Source organism: Oncorhynchus nerka, linkage group LG13 (genome assembly GCF_034236695.1).
Source record: "Oncorhynchus nerka isolate Pitt River linkage group LG13, Oner_Uvic_2.0, whole genome shotgun sequence".
Lineage (NCBI taxonomy): Eukaryota > Metazoa > Chordata > Actinopteri > Salmoniformes > Salmonidae > Oncorhynchus > Oncorhynchus nerka.
The window spans coordinates 104,525,620-104,542,714 of record NC_088408.1 but is presented as its reverse complement, the minus strand read 5'-3'; the positions used below and the strand labels follow the sequence as shown (position 1 = coordinate 104,542,714).

General features: G+C 45.9%; 1 protein-coding gene across 1 annotated transcript; it reads left to right on the top strand.

The window, feature by feature from the left end:
- Positions 1-3,224: 3,224 nt before the first annotated feature.
- Positions 3,225-16,129, top strand: fbp1a (fructose-1,6-bisphosphatase 1a). Its single transcript, XM_029656766.2, has 7 exons — positions 3,225-3,481; positions 8,796-8,958; positions 9,862-9,954; positions 11,907-12,047; positions 12,406-12,543; positions 13,161-13,280; positions 15,754-16,129. Exons 1-7 carry the CDS (start codon positions 3,312-3,314, stop codon positions 15,952-15,954), a joined length of 1,026 nt encoding a protein of 341 aa, XP_029512626.1. The 5' UTR covers positions 3,225-3,311; the 3' UTR covers positions 15,955-16,129.
- The last annotated feature ends 966 nt before the right edge of the window (positions 16,130-17,095 follow it).

The following is a 17,095-nucleotide window of genomic DNA, read 5'->3' as shown; positions in this document are numbered from 1 at the left end:
CACACTATGACCACATCAAGCATTGACTACAAAGGGTTAATATTTGGTCCCATATTCCTAGCACACATTGACCACATCAAGCATTGACTACAAAGGGTTAATATTTGGTCCCATATTCATAGCACACTATGACCACATCAAGCATTGACTACAAAGGGTTAATATTTGGTCCCATATTCCTAGCACACTATGACCACATCAAGCATTGACTACAAAGGGTTAATATTTGGTCCCATATTCCTAGCACACAATGACCACATCAAGCATTGACTACAAAGGGTTAATATTTGGTCCCATATTCCTAGCACACTATGACCACATCAAGCATTGACTACAAAGGGTTAATATTTGGTCCCATATTCATAGCACACTATGACCACATCAAGCATTGACTACAAAGGGTTAATATTTGGTCCCATATTCCTAGCACACTATGACCACATCAAGCATTGTGACTCGACCAACTTGTTGGATGCATTTGTTGTTTGTTTTAATTGTGTTTCAGATGATTTTGTGCCCAACAGAAATTAATGATAAATAATGTATTGTCCCATTTTGGAGTCACTTTTATTGTAAATAAGAATAGAATATGTTTCTAAACACTTCTACATTAATGTGGATGTTACCGTGGTAACGGATAATCCTGAATGATTCGTGAATAATGACGAGTGAGAAAGTTAGACACACAAATATCATACCCCCCAAAAATGCTAACCTCCCCTGTTATTGTAATGGTGGGAGGTTAGCATGTCTTGGGGGTATGATATAAAATGCTAACCTCCCCTGTTATTGTAATGGTGGGAGGTTAGCATGTCTTGGGGGTATGATATAAAATGCTAACCTCTCCTGTTATTGTAATGGTGGGAGGTTAGTATGATATAAAATGCTAACCTCTCCTGTTATTGTAATGGTGGGAGGTTAGCATGTCTTGGGGGTATGATATAAAATGCTAACCTCCCCTGTTATTGTAATGGTGGGAGGTTAGCATGTCTTGGGGGTATGATATAAAATGCTAACCTCTCCTGTTATTGTAATGGTGAGAGGTTAGCATGTCTTGGGGGTATGATATAAAATGCTAACCTCCCCTGTTATTGTAATGGTGAGAGGTTAGCATGTCTTGGGGGTATGATATAAAATGCTAACCTCCCCTGTTATTCTAATGGTGAGAGATTAGCATGTCGTGGGGGTATGATATTTGTGCATCTGTAACTTCTTCACTCACTATTGTTCACGATTCATTCATGACAGATCCTTAGTGTGGACATCAAGGAACATGAAACTCTCAACCTGCTCTGCAGCCCCGTCAATGAGAATGGGGGCGTGCTCGGCCCTCCTTTTCCTGTAGTCCACGATCAGCTCCTTTATCTTGCTCACATTGAGGGAGAGGTTGTTGTCCTGGCACCACAGTACCAGGTCTCTGACCTCCTCCCTATAGGCTGTCTCATCGTTGTTGGTGATCAGGCCTACCACTGTTGTGTCGTCAGCAAACTTAATGATGGTGTTGGAGTCGTGCTTGGTCACACAGTCGCGGGTGAACAAGAAGTACCGAAGGGCACGCACCCCTGAGGGGCCCCAGTGTTGAGGATCAGTATGACAGATGTGTTGTTACCTCCCCTTACCACCTGGGGGCGGCCCGTCAGGAATTCCAGGATCCAGTTGCAGGGGGAGGTGTTTAGTCCCAGGGTCCTTAGCTTATTGATGAGTTTTGAGGGCACTATGATGTTGAATGCTGAGCTGTAGTCAATGAATAGCATTCTCACATCGGTGTTCCTTTTGTCCAGGTGGGAAAGGGCAGTGTGGAGTGCAATAGAAATTGCATCATCTGTGGATTTGTTGTGGCGGTATGCAAATTGGAGTGGGTCCAGGATATCCATGAGTTTTGCAAAATGTGTATAATCTCCAATTTAACAATATAGTGAGTTAGGCCTATAATAGCTTAATACACTATATATGCAAAAGTATGTGGACACCCCTTCAAATTAGTGGTTTTGGCTATTTCAGCCACACCCGTTGGTGACAGACGTATAAAATTGAGCACATAGCTATGCAATCTCCATAGGAAAACAATGACAGTAGAATGGCCTTACTGAAGAGCTCAGTGACTTTCAATGTGACACCGTCATAGCGTGACACTTTTCCAACAAGTTAGTTTGTCAAATTTCTGCCCTGCTAGAGCTGCCCCAGTCAACTGTAAGTGCTGTCATTGTGAAGTGGAAACGTCTAGAAGCAACAACGCCTCAGCCGTGACGTGGTAGACCACACAAGCTCACAGAACGGGACCGCCGAGTGCTGAAGCGCATCATCTGTCCTCGGTTGCAACACTCACTACCGAGTTCCAAACTGCCTCCGGAAGCAACGTGAGCACAATAACTGTTCATCGGGAGCTTCATGAAATGGGTTTCCATGGCAGAGCAGCAGCACACAAGCCTAAGATCACCATACGCGATGCCAAGCATTGGCTGGAGTGGTGTAAAACTTGCCACTATTGGACTCTGGAGCAGTGGAAACACGTTCTCTGGACTGATGAATCACTCTTCTCCATCTGGCAGTCCGACGGACACATCTGGGTTTGGTGGATGCCATGAGAACGTTACATGCCCCAATGCATAGTGCCAACTGTAAAGTTTGGTGGAGGAGGAATAAGGGTTTGGGCTGTTTTTCATGGTCCAGGCCCCCTTAGTTCCAATGAAAGGAAATCTTACCGCTACAGCATACAATGACATTCTAGACGATTCTGTGCTTCCAACTTTGTGACAAAGCGCGCACACTGTGCATTCACTCAGCTTCAGCTTGATTTCAGGCATGAGAGAGTCTATTATTTACCCTCCCATTCTAGCTACAGTGTCAGTTCAGTCCATTGTTGGTTACAGACAGCATTGTCCCCTACAAAGGACGCTGTGTTTTCCACCGAGAAGGTGCATGTGATGCAGGAACCCCTCTTTATACTTCTGTAGGTCATTTTTTTCAGTGGGAGGGGGGGTTCAGTAGGTGGCGGTAATGCACCATAGTGTTAGATGCCAACCACGGTAAACCCCACAGAGGAAGAAGAAGCCTACCGCTTTTGCCCGTTTTATGTCACGGGCCATAGACCGGTGCCCCACGGCTCAGCATAATCGAATAAACCATTGTTTCCACCCGGCCGGCCACTCCCCTTTCCCTGTGCGCTTTCACTTCGGATTGGCTGTCCTGTCTTTACTACCCTCTCTTATCTCAAAGTTCCGCGTTAACAGTCAGGCATTTCATTGTTTGATTTGTAGTCAACATTATCATTCAGGACTCTTCTGGCCCGCCGCTCTACGATCTTTGCAGTCATGTCTGACCGAGGCTCTTTTGATACCAACGTGGTGACTTTAACCCGGTTTGTGCTGGAGGAAGGGAGGAAAGCGAAGGGGACAGGGGAGCTCACTACCCTGCTCAACTCGATGTGCACGGCCGTCAAAGCCATCTCCACCGCGGTGAGGAAAGCTGGCATCGCCAACCTGTAAGTAATTATCATCACACTTAGCAGGCATGCCTTCTAACAAAATAGGACTTGTCTGTCTCTCTCTCTCTCTCTCATTGGAGAGACAATTTATGAATGAGAGGCAGACCGCAGGGAAACTTACGCCATTCAAATTCAAGTTGAAATACCTGAAACGAATTGCCTGTCATTGAACCAATTGCACTTTATGGCAGCGAGGTGCGAGATCCACTTGCAAAACAAGATTTACCAAATGGGACAAACACCCCCATTGAAACCCTGCATGCAGAGTTCTGTAAGATTCTCCTACATGTTCAGAGGAAAACTACTATCAATGCACGCAGGGCAGAATTAGGCCAATATCCATTAATAATAACTCAAAAAAGAGCAATTCAGTTTTGTTAACATCTAAAATACAGTCCCCTCATCCAGCTGGTCCTGGGGCTGAGTTCACTAGCCTGTTCTACTAACACACTGAAGCCTCAGTCCCCTCATCCAGCTGGTCCTGGGGCTGAGTTCACAAACCTGTTCTACTAACACACTGAAGCCTCAGTCCCCTCATCCAGCTGGTCCTGGGGCTGAGTTCACAAACCTGTTCTACTAACACACTGAAGCCTCAGTCCCCTCATCCAGCTGGTCCTGGGGCTGAGTTCACTAGCCTGTTCTACTAACACACTGAAGCCTCAGTCCCCTCATCCAGCTGGTCCTGGGGCTGAGTTCACTAGCCTGTTCTACTAACACACTGAGCCTCAGTCCCCTCATCCAGCTGGTCCTGGGGCTGAGTTCTAACCTGTTCTACTAACACACTGAAGCCTCAGTCCCCTCATCCAGCTGGTCCTGGGGCTGAGTTCACTAGCCTGTTCTACTAACACACTGAAGCCTCAGTCCCCTCATCCAGCTGGTCCTGGGGCTGAGTTCACTAGCCTGTTCTACTAACACACTGAAGCCTCAGTCCCCTCATCCAGCTGGTCCTGGGGCTGGTCACTAGCCTGTTCTACTAACACACTGAAGCCTCAGTCCCCTCATCCAGCTGGTCCTGGGGCTGAGTTCACTAGCCTGTTCTACTAACACACTGAAGCCTCAGTCCCCTCATCCAGCTGGTCCTGGGGCTGAGTTCACTAGCCTGTTCTACTAACACACTGAAGCCTCAGTCCCCTCATCCAGCTGGTCCTGGGGCTGAGTTCACTAGCCTGTTCTACTAACACACTGAAGCCTCAGTCCCTCATCCAGCTGGTCCTGGGGCTGAGTTCACTAGCCTGTTCTACTAACACACTGAAGCCTCAGTCCCCTCATCCAGCTGGTCCTGGGGCTGGGGGCTCAGAGTTCACTAACCTGTTCTACTACACACTGAAGCCTCAGTCCCCTCATCCAGCTGGTCCTGGGGTTCACTGAGTTCACTGGGCCTGGTTCTACTAACACACTGAAGCCTCAGTCCCCTCATCCAGCTGGTCCTGGGGCTGAGTTCACTAACCTGTTCTACTACCACACTGAAGCCTCAGTCCCCTCATCCAGCTGGTCCTGAGGTTCACTAACCAGTTCTACTAAACACTGAGGAGCCTCAGTCCCCTCATCCAGCTGGTCTGAGTTCACTAACCTGTTCTACTAACACACTGAAGCCTCCTGATCAGAACATCCAATCAATCAGAATAAACCAAATTATAACACAGTCAAATCAATTATTGGGAAGCACAAACACAAAGCAAAATGCAGTACTATCTGGCCCTAAATCGACAGTACACCGTGGCAAACTATTTGACCATGGTTACTGATCAAAACCTTAGACAAACCTTGACAAAGTACAGGCTCAGTGAGCACAGCCTTGTCATTGAAGGGTAGACACAGGAAAACCTGGCTCCCTGTAGAGGAAAGGCTGTGTAACCACTGCACCACAGCAGAACCTGAGACGGAGCTGCATTTCTTGACAAAATGTAGAACAATTATTGTCTTTTCCCCAAATTTGAATCCCTTATTCACGGTTTCAAAGACCTCTCTGATGAGAGCAGGCTCCCATCCTGTTGGGGGAGGACGCAGAGAGCTGTGGGTTGGCAGCGCACTACATTGCTGCCTGCTATAAGATGAGGGACAGTGTCTGACAGACCAATCAACCTGCACATGTCCTCTACTGTATGCTTATTGTTATTGTTCAATGGATGGTGAATTTGACCCTTGGTTATTGTTGTTACTGTTGACAAAAGTGATAATTCAAATAATATTGTAAATCTCCAAAGTTTTGGCAATATGTACATTTGTTACGTCATGCCAATAAAGCGAATTGAATGGTATCAAACAGGTGGTTTGATTGGCTCCGTTCCAGCCATTCTAGTGAACCAGTCTCCACTCAGCAGAGGGTAGCCTAGGCACTAAGGTTATCAGGCTGTTTGACCAATCACATAGGTAAGGTAGGTAGCTGTATTTTATGTACCTTCACATTCCATTTGATGTGGTATTTGTTTATTTTTATTTAACCTTTATTTAACTAGACAAGTCATTCTTTTATTTACACAACATGGTAGCAACACATGACAACAACACAACATGGTAGCAACACAAAACATGGTACAAACATTATTGGACACAGACAACAGCACAAAGGTCAAGAAGGTAGAGACAACAATACATCATGCAAAGCAGCCACAACTGTCAGTAAGAGTGTCCATGATTGAGTCTTTGAATGAAGATTCTGAGATAAAACTGTCCAGTTTGAGTTTTCTTGCAGCTCATTCCAGTCGATAGCTGCAGTGAACTGAAAAGACGAGCGACCCAGGGATGTGTGTCCTTTGGGGACCTTTAACAGAAAGTGACTGGCAAGACAGGCAGTAGGTATCTCAGATAGGGGGGTGTGAGGTCTAAGAGGGTTTTATAAATAAGCATCAACCAGTGGGTCTTGCGACGGGTATACAGAGATGACCAGTTTACAGAGGAGTATAGAGTGCAGTGATGTGTCCTATAAGGAGCATTGGTGGTAAATCTGATGGCAGAATGGTAAAGAACATCTAGCCGCTAGAGAGCACCCTTACCTGCCGATCTATAAATTATTTCTCCGTAATCTAGCATGGGTAGGATGGTCATCTGAATCAAGGTTAGTTTGGCAGCTGGGGTGAAAGAGGAGTGATTACGATAGAGGAAACCAGGTCTAGATTTAACCTTATCCTGGAGCTTTGATATGTGCTGAGAGAAGGACAGTGTTTTTGGTATACACAATCGCACTCACTTCCTCATTTCAAAATTGCAGTATCACACTTGGCACATATTTGGTTATCTTTACATGTGGTAATGTGGAGTTGTTTTTGTGAAAGAGCACTGGTCAACTAAAACCAGCACATCAACCGACAGGACTAATCTGTCTCTCATTAGAGACACATACAGTTGAAGTCTGAAGTTTACATACACCTTAGCCAAATACATTTAAACTCAGTTTTTCACAATTCCTGACATTTAATCCTAGTAAAAATTCCCTGTTTTAGGTCAGTTAGGATCACCACTTTATTTTAAGAATGTGAAATTGATTTTTATTTTTATTTCTTTCATCACATTCCCAGTGGGTCAGAAGTTTACATACACTCAATTAGCCTTTAAATTGTTTACCTTGGATCAAACATTTTGGTTAGTCTTCCACAAGCTTCCCACAATAAGTTGGGTGAATTTTGACCTGGTGTAACTGAGTCAGGTTTGTAGGCATATCTACACACAACACACCATAATGATGAAGCAAAAACACCTTTTATAGATTTTTATTTTTTATATATACATTTGCAAACATTTATGAAAAACGGTTTTTGCTTTGTAATTATGGTGTGTTGTGTGTAGATAATTTTTCCTCAGCAAGGTTTGAAATTATTATGTTTTAGTCAGACTGTCTGTGCTTGTTGCTGCCAATTTGCAGTCTACAAATGATTTCTAATTAAGTTCCTGCACCACGACCATCCCCCAAGGAAATTGGCCCCCAGCTGAATCTAGTTGATGATCCCCAGGATACGTCTTTGTATGAAATGTAGCCGAAATGCTGAGGTGGGGTTGGCATGCTCCTTAAAGGTGGTGCTGAGGTGGCGTTGGCATGCAGACGTAGCGGTGGTTAGACGTAGCGGTGGTTAGGTGGTTAGGAGGTAGCGGTGGTTAGGTGGTTAGGAGGTAGCGGCGGTTAGGAGGTAGCGGTTGAGTTGGCGGTTAGGAGGTAGCGGCGGTTAGGAGGTAGGAGCGCGGTTAGGAGGTTAGGTGGACGGTTAGGAGGTAGCGGTTAGGAGGAGCGGTTAGGAGGTAGCGGCGGTTAGGAGGTAGCGGCGGTTAGGAGGTGGCGGCGGTTAGGAGGTAGCGGCGGTTAGGAGGTAGCGGCGGTTAGGAGGTAGCGGCGGTTAGGAGGTAGCGGCGGTTAGGAGGTAGCGGCGGTTAGGAGGTGGTTAGGAGGTAGCGGTGGTTAGGTGGTAGCGGCGGTTAGGAGGTGGTTAGGAGGTAGCTGCGGTTAGGAGGTAGCGGCGGTTAGGAGGTGGAGGTGGTTAGGAGGTAGCGGTGGTTAGGAGGTTAGGAGGTAGCGGAGGTTAGGAGGTAGCGGAGGTTAGGAGGTAGCGGAGGTTAGGAGGTGGAGGCGGTTAGGAGGTAGCGGCGGTTAGGAGGTAGCGGCGGTTAGGAGGTGGTTAGGAGGTAGCTGCGGTTAGGAGGTAGCTGCGGTTAGGAGGTAGCTGCGGTTAGGAGGTAGCGGTGGTTAGGAGGTAGCGGTGGTTAGGAGGTTAGGAGGTAGCGGAGGTTAGGAGGTGGAGGCGGTTAGGAGGTGGAGGCGGTTAGGAGGTAGCGGCGGTTAGGAGGTAGCGGCGGTTAGGAGGTAGCGGCGGTTAGGAGGTAGCGGCGGTTAGGAGGTAGCGGCGGTTAGGAGGTAGCGGCGGTTAGGAGGTAGCGGCGGTTAGGAGGTAGCGGCGGTTAGGAGGTGGTTAGGAGGTAGCGGTGGTTAGGTGGTTAGGACGTAGCGGTGGTTAGGAGGTAGCGGTGGTTAGGAGGTAGCGGTGGTTAGGAGGTAGCGGTGGTTAGGAGGTGGTTAGGAGGTAGCGGTGGTTAGGTGGTTAGGACGTAGCGGTGGTTAGGAGGTAGCGGCGGTTAGGAGGTAGCGGCGGTTAGGAGGTGGCGGCGGTTAGGAGGTGGCGGCGGTTAGGAGGTGGCGGCGGTTAGGAGGTGGCGGTGGTTAGGAGGTGGCGACGGTGGTTAGGAGGTGGCGACGGTGGTTAGGAGGTGGCGACGGTGGTTAGGAGGTGGCGGTTCTGTCTCTCCCCTGGTTGACAGGTATGGCATAGCGGGCAGCACCAATGAGATGGGTAGTGGGTACTAATTGCGTCTCCTCTCGTCTTCCCAGGTATGGCATAGCGGGCAGCACCAATGTGACGGGGGACCAGGTGAAGAAGCTGGACATCCTGTCTAACAACCTGGTTATCAACATGATCAAATCCTCCTTCACATCCTGTGTCCTGGTGTCAGAGGAGGATGAGACAGCCATCATAGTAGAACCAGACAGACAGGTAACTAACGCTGTTGTTCTGGTGTCAGAGGGATGATAGTAGAACCAGACAGACCGGTAACTAACGCTGTTGTTCTGGTGTCAGAGGGATGATAGTAGAACCAGACAGACCGGTAACTAACGCTGTTGTTCTGGTGCCAGAGGGATGATAGTAGAACCAGACAGACAGGTAACTAACGCTGTTGTTCTGGTGTCAGAGGGATGATAGTAGAACCAGACAGACCGGTAACTAACGCTGTTGTTCTGGTGTCAGAGGGATGATAGTAGAACCAGACAGACCGGTAACTAACGCTGTTGTTCTGGTGTCAGAGGGATGATAGTAGAACCAGACAGACCAGGTAACTAACGCTGTTGTTCTGGTGTCAGAGGGATGATAGTAGAACCAGACAGACAGATAACTAACGCTGTTGTTCTGGTGTCAGAGGGATGATAGTAGAACCAGACGAAGGTTAGTTATTGGACCAAAGGTTATTCAAATTCTGGCAGCATTGCTGTTAAGAGCAGGGGGGCAACCCACCAGAAAGTCCACATTTTGGTTCTATCCCTGCACTGATGAGCATAATACAAATTATTATTTTGTATCTGGTCTCCTCCAGGGTAAATACGTGGTGTGTTTTGACTCCCCTGGTCTCTCCTCCAGGGTAAATACGTGGTGTGTTTTGACTCCCCTGGTCTCTCCTCCAGGGTAAATACGTGGTGTGTTTTGACTCCCCTGGTCTCTCCTCCAGGGTAAATACGTGGTGTGTTTTGACTCCCCTGGTCTCTCCTCCAGGGTAAATACGTGGTGTGTTTGACTCTCCCTGGTCTCTCCTCCAGGGTAAATACGTGGTGTGTTTTGACTCCCCTGGTCTCTCCTCCAGGGTAAATACGTGGTGTGTTTTGACTCCCCTGGTCTCTCCTCCAGGGTAAATACGTGGTGTGTTTTGACCCTCTGGATGGTTCCTCCAACATCGACTGCCTGGCTTCCATCGGCACCATCTTTGCTGTCTTTAAAAAGGTCTGTATTCTATAGGCTTCTCTACAGGAGCCATATCTCACCTTGTTTTTAACCAAACAGAAGGTGAACCCAGCGGTCAGTGTGTTTGACCAGGCTGGGTTTGTATGTATGTGTTCTATAAAGTGCTTTGAGACCTAATGTATTTAGCTTTATACAGTGGCAAGAAAAAGTATGTGAACCCTTTGGAATTACCTGGATTTCTGCATACAATTTGATCTGGTTTTCATCTAAGTCACAACGATAGACAAACACAGTGTGCTTAAACTAAAACACAGAAATTATACATACTTTTTACAACCGATACAATGATTAAATTATGTGAACCCGCTAATAGCTAATGACTTCTCCAAAAGATAATTGGACTCAGGAGTCAAGCTAACCTGGAGTCCAATCAGTGAGATGAGATTGGAGATGTTGGTTAGAGAGGCCTTGCCCTATAAAAAACAGTCAACATTTGTTTGCTATTCACAAGGAGCATTGCCTGATATCAACCATGCCTCGAACAAAAGATCTCAGAAGACCTAAGATTAAGAATTGTTGACTTGCATAAAGCAGGAAAGGGTTACAAAAGTATCTCTAAAAGCCTTGACGTTCATCAGTCCATGGTAAGACAAATTGTCTATAAATGGAGAAAGTTCAGCACTGTTGCTACAAGAGCACAGCGCAGAATGCTCAATGTGGTTAAGAAGAATCCTAGAGTGTCAGATAAAGACTTACAGAAATCTCTGGAACATGCTAACATCTCTGACGAGTCTATGATACATAAAACAATAAACAAGAAGTGTGTTCAGGGCAGGAGACCACGGAATAAGACACTGCTGTCCAAAAAAAACATTGCTGCACGTCTGAAGTTTGCAAAAGTGCACCTGGATGTTCCACAGCGCTACTGGCAAAATATTCTGTGGACAGATGAAACTACAGTTGAGTTTTTGGAAGGATCACACAACACTGTGTGGAGAAAAAAGGCCCAGCACACCAACATCAAAACCTCATCCCAACTGTAAAGTCTGGTGGAGGGAGCATCATGGTTTGGGTCTGCTTTGTTGCCTCAGGGCCTGGACAGCTTGCTCTCATCGAAGGAAAAATGAATTCCCAAGTTGATCAAGACATTTTGCAGGAGAATGTAAGGCTATCTGTCTGCCAATTGAAGGTCAATAGAATTTGGGTGATGCAACAGGACAACGACCCAAAACACAGATGTAAATCAACAACAGAACGGCTTCAACAGAAATAAAATACACCTTCTGGAGGGGCCCAGTCAGAGTCCTGACCTTCTGGAGGGGCCCAGTCAGAGTCCTGACCTTCTGGAGTGGCCCAGTCAGAGTCCTGACCTTCTGGAGTGGCCCAGTCAGAGTCCTGACCTTCTGGAGTGGCCCAGTCAGAGTCCTGACCTTCTGGAGTGGCCCAGTCAGAGTCCTGACCTTCTGGAGTGGCCCAGTCAGAGTCCTGACCTCAACCCAATTTAAAATGCTGTGGCATGACCTCGAGAGCGGTTCACACCAGACATCACAAGAATATTGCTGAACTGAAACAGTTTTGTAAAGAGGAACGGTCCAAAATTCCTCCTGACCGTTGTGCAGGTCTGATCCACAACTATAGAAAACGTTTAGTTGAGGTTATTGCTGCCAAAGGAGGGTCAACCAGTTATTAAATCCAAGGGTTCACATACTTTTCCCACCCTGCACTGTGAATGTTTACACAGTGTGTTCAATAAAGACATGACGTATAATATACGTATAAACGTATAATTATTTGCGTGTTAGTAGTTTAAGCAGACTGTGTTTGTCTATTGTTGTGACCCTAGATGAAGATCAGATCAAATGTTATGACAAATTTATACAGAAATCCAGGTAATTCCAAAGGGTTCACATCCTGTTTCTTACCACTGTAGATGCATTTTTTTTTCTTCAAATGATCAAATCAATCAACCAATAGTCCGGTGTGTGTTCCAGACGACAGAGGACGACCCGTGTGAGAACGACGCGCTGCAGCCCGGTAGGAACATCGTTGCGGCTGGATACGCCCTCTATGGCAGCGCCACCATGATGGTACTGTCCACTGGGCAGGGGGTCAACTGCTTCATGTTGGACCCGGTCAGTACACACCCACTACCGGGCAGGAAGTCAACTACTGCTTGTCCCCTTGAGTACCTTCCTCTACCCACAGCTGTTATAACTCTTACTGGACCTTTCATTCATGTTAATGTATCCAGCTGTCTGTCCGGTGATTGGATCATTCATGTTAATGTATCCAGCTGTCTGTCCGGTGATTGGATCATTCATGTTAATGTATCCAGCTGTCTGTCCGGTGATTGGATCATTCATGTTAATGTATCCAGCTGTCTGTCCGGTGATTGGATCATTCATGTTAATGCATCCAGCTTTCTGTCCGGTGATTGGATCATTCATGTCTGTCTGGTGATTGGATTGTTTATATATCTATCTCTGTCAGGCCATAGGTGAGTTCATTCTGGTGGACAGAGATCTGAAGATCAAACCGAAAGGGAATATCTACAGTCTGAATGAAGGATACTCCAAATACTTTGACCCCGCTGTTACGGAGTACCTGCAAAAGAAGAAGTTCCCCAAGGTACGTGCACACAAAGTAGTTCACAGTAGTTCCCCGAGGTACCTGCACACAAAGTAGTTCCCAGTAGTTCCCCGAGGTACCTGCACACAAAGTAGTTCCCCGAGGTACCTGCACACAAAGTAGTTCCCCGAGGTACCTGCACACAAAGTAGTTCCCCGAGGTACCTGCACACAAAGTAGTTCCCCGAGGTACCTGCACACAAAGTAGTTCCCCGAGGTACCTGCACACAAAGTAGTTCCCCGAGGTACCTGCACACAAAGTAGTTCCCCGAGGTACCTGCACACAAAGTAGTTCCCCGAGGTACCTGCACACAAAGTAGTTCCCCGAGGTACCTGCACACAAAGTAGTTCCCCGAGGTACCTGCACACAAAGTAGTTCCCCGAGGTACATGCACACAAAGTAGTTCCCCGAGGTACATGCACACAAAGTAGTTCCCCGAAGTACATGCACACAAAGTAGTTCCCCAAGGTTAGGCTTGAGATTATTTTCTCATAAACATCTAAAACTGGCAGTATACAGAACAGCTACAATGGTGAAATGTCCCCCTGTTATTGGCTAACCATTTAGACTGTAACTGTGTTTGTGGGTCAGGGGCTAACCCTTACTCTGTGTCTCAGGATGGCAGTGCCCCGTACGGTGCCCGCTATGTGGGTTCTATGGTAGCAGACGTCCACAGGACCCTGGTCTACGGAGGAATCTTCCTCTACCCTGCTAACGTCAAGAGCCCAGAGGGAAAGGTGGGCCCTGACCTCTAACCCTCTCAAGGGGAAAGATGGGTCAATATGTTGTAGCTTTGTGTCCTGGCTTGTTTAGTTTCCTAATGTGGAGGGTCACAATGTGATCAATGTGTGTTCATCTCCTCTATTGCTGAAAGCAGAAGAGCCGGAGCTGAAATAGGAAACGGAGGTGGTGTTCATGTCACAACAGTGATGTCTTCAGAACAGTGACGGTTGTGTGTAAGGATGTGGTTCTGTTGAATAATATATTTATTATTGTCCCCCAACACCCACCCCCTCCCCTAATTGGAGTAAATTAATGGATAACAATACTTAGGCTTCTACTTCCAATTTATACAGAACAAAAAAATTAACTCAACATGTACAGTGTTGGTTCCATGAGCTGAAATAAAAGATCACGGAAATGTTCCATACGCACAAAACGCTGATTTCTCTCATGTGTTGTGCACATACTTGATTTCACCCGTTAGTGAGCATTTCTCCGTTGCCAAGATAATCCATCCACCTGACAGGTGTGGAATATCAAGAAGCATCTTAACACAGGTGCACCTTGTGCTGGGGACAATAAAAGGCCACTCTAAAATGTGCAGTTTTGTCACAACACACAACAAGTTGAGGAAGCGTGTGTAACAGTATAGAATTTACGTCCGTCCCCTCGCCCCGACCTGGGCGCGAACCAGGGACGCTCTGCACACGTCAACAGTCACCCTCGAAGCATCGTTACCCATCACTCCACAAAAGCTGCGGCCCTTGAGGAGCAAGGGGAACCACTACTTCAGAGTGTCTCAGAGCAAGTGACGTCACCGATTGAAACGCCACTAGCGCGCACCACCACTAACTAGCTAGCCATTTCACATCGGCTACACGTGCAATTGGCATGCTAACTGCAGGAATATCCGCCTCCAACGTCATTTTAGAGCCCAGGACATCCACAGCTTCTTCACGTGATCATCTGAGACCAGCCACCTGGACAGCTGATTAAACTGAGGAGGATTTCTGTCTGTAATCAAGCCCTTTTGTTTGGGAAAAACTCATTCAGGATTTGGTTGTGCCCAGTCATGTGAAATCCATAGATTAGGGCCAAATGAATGTGTTGATTCATTTCCTTTATATGAACTGTAACTCAGTAATATCATTTCATGGTGTTTTTGTTTGTGTATGTATATAGATCACTTGTTTTGGTATGTAATCTAATCATTCTCTTCGCAGCAAAATCTACAGAGCTGGGATGGTTGTATCCTCATATACATAAATCAATTTGTATTTTGGTGGATTAAACTGAAATTGCAACCAATTCCTATGGCTTGTTTTAAAAAATAGAGATATTCTGGAGATTATTTCGTTATCAAATAACTGTGTGAGAGGTTGTAATCTGACTAAATGGGAAAAGGTCATTCTTACTAATTTGCTGGAAAACCAGTTTGGATTTAAGTATGACTGAAGCCTTTAGTGAGAGGTCTAATGCTTTAATAATTTCTGCCCTCCGAATTCATTATATAAATAGGCCCGTTAAATCTTTTCTGGCTTGTTCCAAATAAGTGGAATATATTTTTGCTCATAATTTAAACATGTCGTTAGGTGTAGGCAGGACCATAAGTAAATAGGTAAACTGGGATATGACTAAAGAATGAATTAGGGTGATTTGTTGTTAACTTAATATTAAAATCTACTGTAGTGAGATCATTCCTTTCTTTTGGGATATGAATAACGAGTATACCCACATCACCATCAGACCATGGGTGCAATGACAGCTTTGTTTTTAAAGCCCTGAATTTCTAGCCCCTTTTATTATTGTTGGATCTGATTTTTAATATAATAAATAGATATGCTGATAGGGGACAACCTTGTTTTTCTCCTCTTGACAATTTAATACTTTCTGAGAAGTAGCCATTAGTTACTATTTTACACCTGGAGTTTACTATACATAACTTATACAATGGGTTAAAGAGATTCTCAATTTAAAATAGTCCAGGCATGTGTATATATAAATTCCAGTTGTCTTTTCAAAGTCTGCTATGAATACCAGGCCATTATGAACACCTATTCTTTCCATGACAGACTGTTCAGGTGAAAGCTATGATCCCTTATTGATGTCACCTGTTAGATCCACTTCCATCAGTGTAGATGAAGAGGATGAGACCAGGTTTAAAAATCCTTCTTTAATCTGAGACATGGATTGTGTTCAGAGGGTGGAGGGACATGACGAAAGATTTAAGTGGGTTATGGTAATAGGTGCCGTGCCAGGTACTTCAGTTTGTGTCAAGAACTTCAACCGTTTCCTGTGTGTATCAAGAATGGTCCACCACCCAAAGACCATCCAACTAACTTGAAACAGCTGTGGGAAGCATGAGTCAACATGGGCCTGTGGAACGCTTTGGACACCTTGATGAATTGAGGCTGTTCTGAGGGAAAAAGGGGGTGAACTCAATATTAGGAAGATATTCTGTAATATTAAGTGTTCTCTGTGTTCTAGCTGCGTCTGCTGTATGAGTGCAACCCCATGGCGTTCATCATCGAGCAGGCAGGCGGTATGGCAACCACAGGAAGTCAGAACGTCCTGGACATTCAGCCAATCAACATCCACCAGAGAGTTCCCGTGGTGCTGGGGTCACCTAGTGACGTCCAGGAGTACCTGGATATATACCAAAAACACCAGGCCAACAATGGTAACTAGGGACCGCACACACCAGGCCAACAATGGTAACTAGGGACCGCACACACCAGGCCAACAATGGTAACTAGGGACCGCACACACCAGGCCAACAATGGTAACTAGGGACCGCACACACCAGGCCAACAATGGTAACTAGGGACCGCACACACCAGGCCAACAATGATAACTAGGGTCCTAGTAACTAGGGACCGAGCAGGTACACACTCCCTATGTAAAGACCCATTATAGACCAAAGATCCTCTATCACTTATAAGACTCAACGGGATCAGCATGCTGTTGATACACCATCAACCACTAGACTGACCAAAGATACACCCTCATGCCTCACCACCCAGATAGCCACCAACTACTTCCCATCCTGGACCAGGAACTGAAGGGGAAGAGACCATTTTCCCCGTATTCCTTCATTGTCATTTATTTTCAAGGAATTTGCAGTACCTTCTCAGACCACTATTGGGGAACCAGTGTGTGAAATATTTATCAGTACTACTAAATGTCAGACAGACCTAATGTTACCTCTATGCAGTATATAAGATATGTGCCTTGACACAGATATGGTTTGGGATGATGAAGCATGTGAATAATAAACCTTGGTGGTGCTGTACCAAACAGAATGTTGTATCTCATTTCACCACACAACACGTGCAGCAGGATGCTTTGGAACAATCAGATAGAAATATGCTTACGTACAACAAACATATCTATGACCTGTAGAGGATATCGTTTAGGCTCTTTTCATGGCATTTCTATCTGCAACGTTTGGCTAATGAACCCTGGAGTCAGATGGTCTTAGATAAACCACACTGATAGGCAGCCCACAGTACACTGATTGTCTAACAACATAACACTGTGTCTCGTGATAACTAGATATTTTCTCTGCAAACCAATGATTCTCACAACACTCTTTCAGACAACTTTAGGTCCAATAAACTCAAGAGACCAATAGTTTCCATGATGCCTCAGATGAGGACACATTGTACACTAGAGCAGCGGTCCCCAACCACAGGGCCACAGACCGGTATCGGGGTGCTGCACATTCACTACCGTGCCGCACAGAAAGGATAAATAACTAATTTAAAATAATAATTATATACAATTCTAGGCTATTTGTGCAGTAATTACATTGAACTTGGTGCAGATA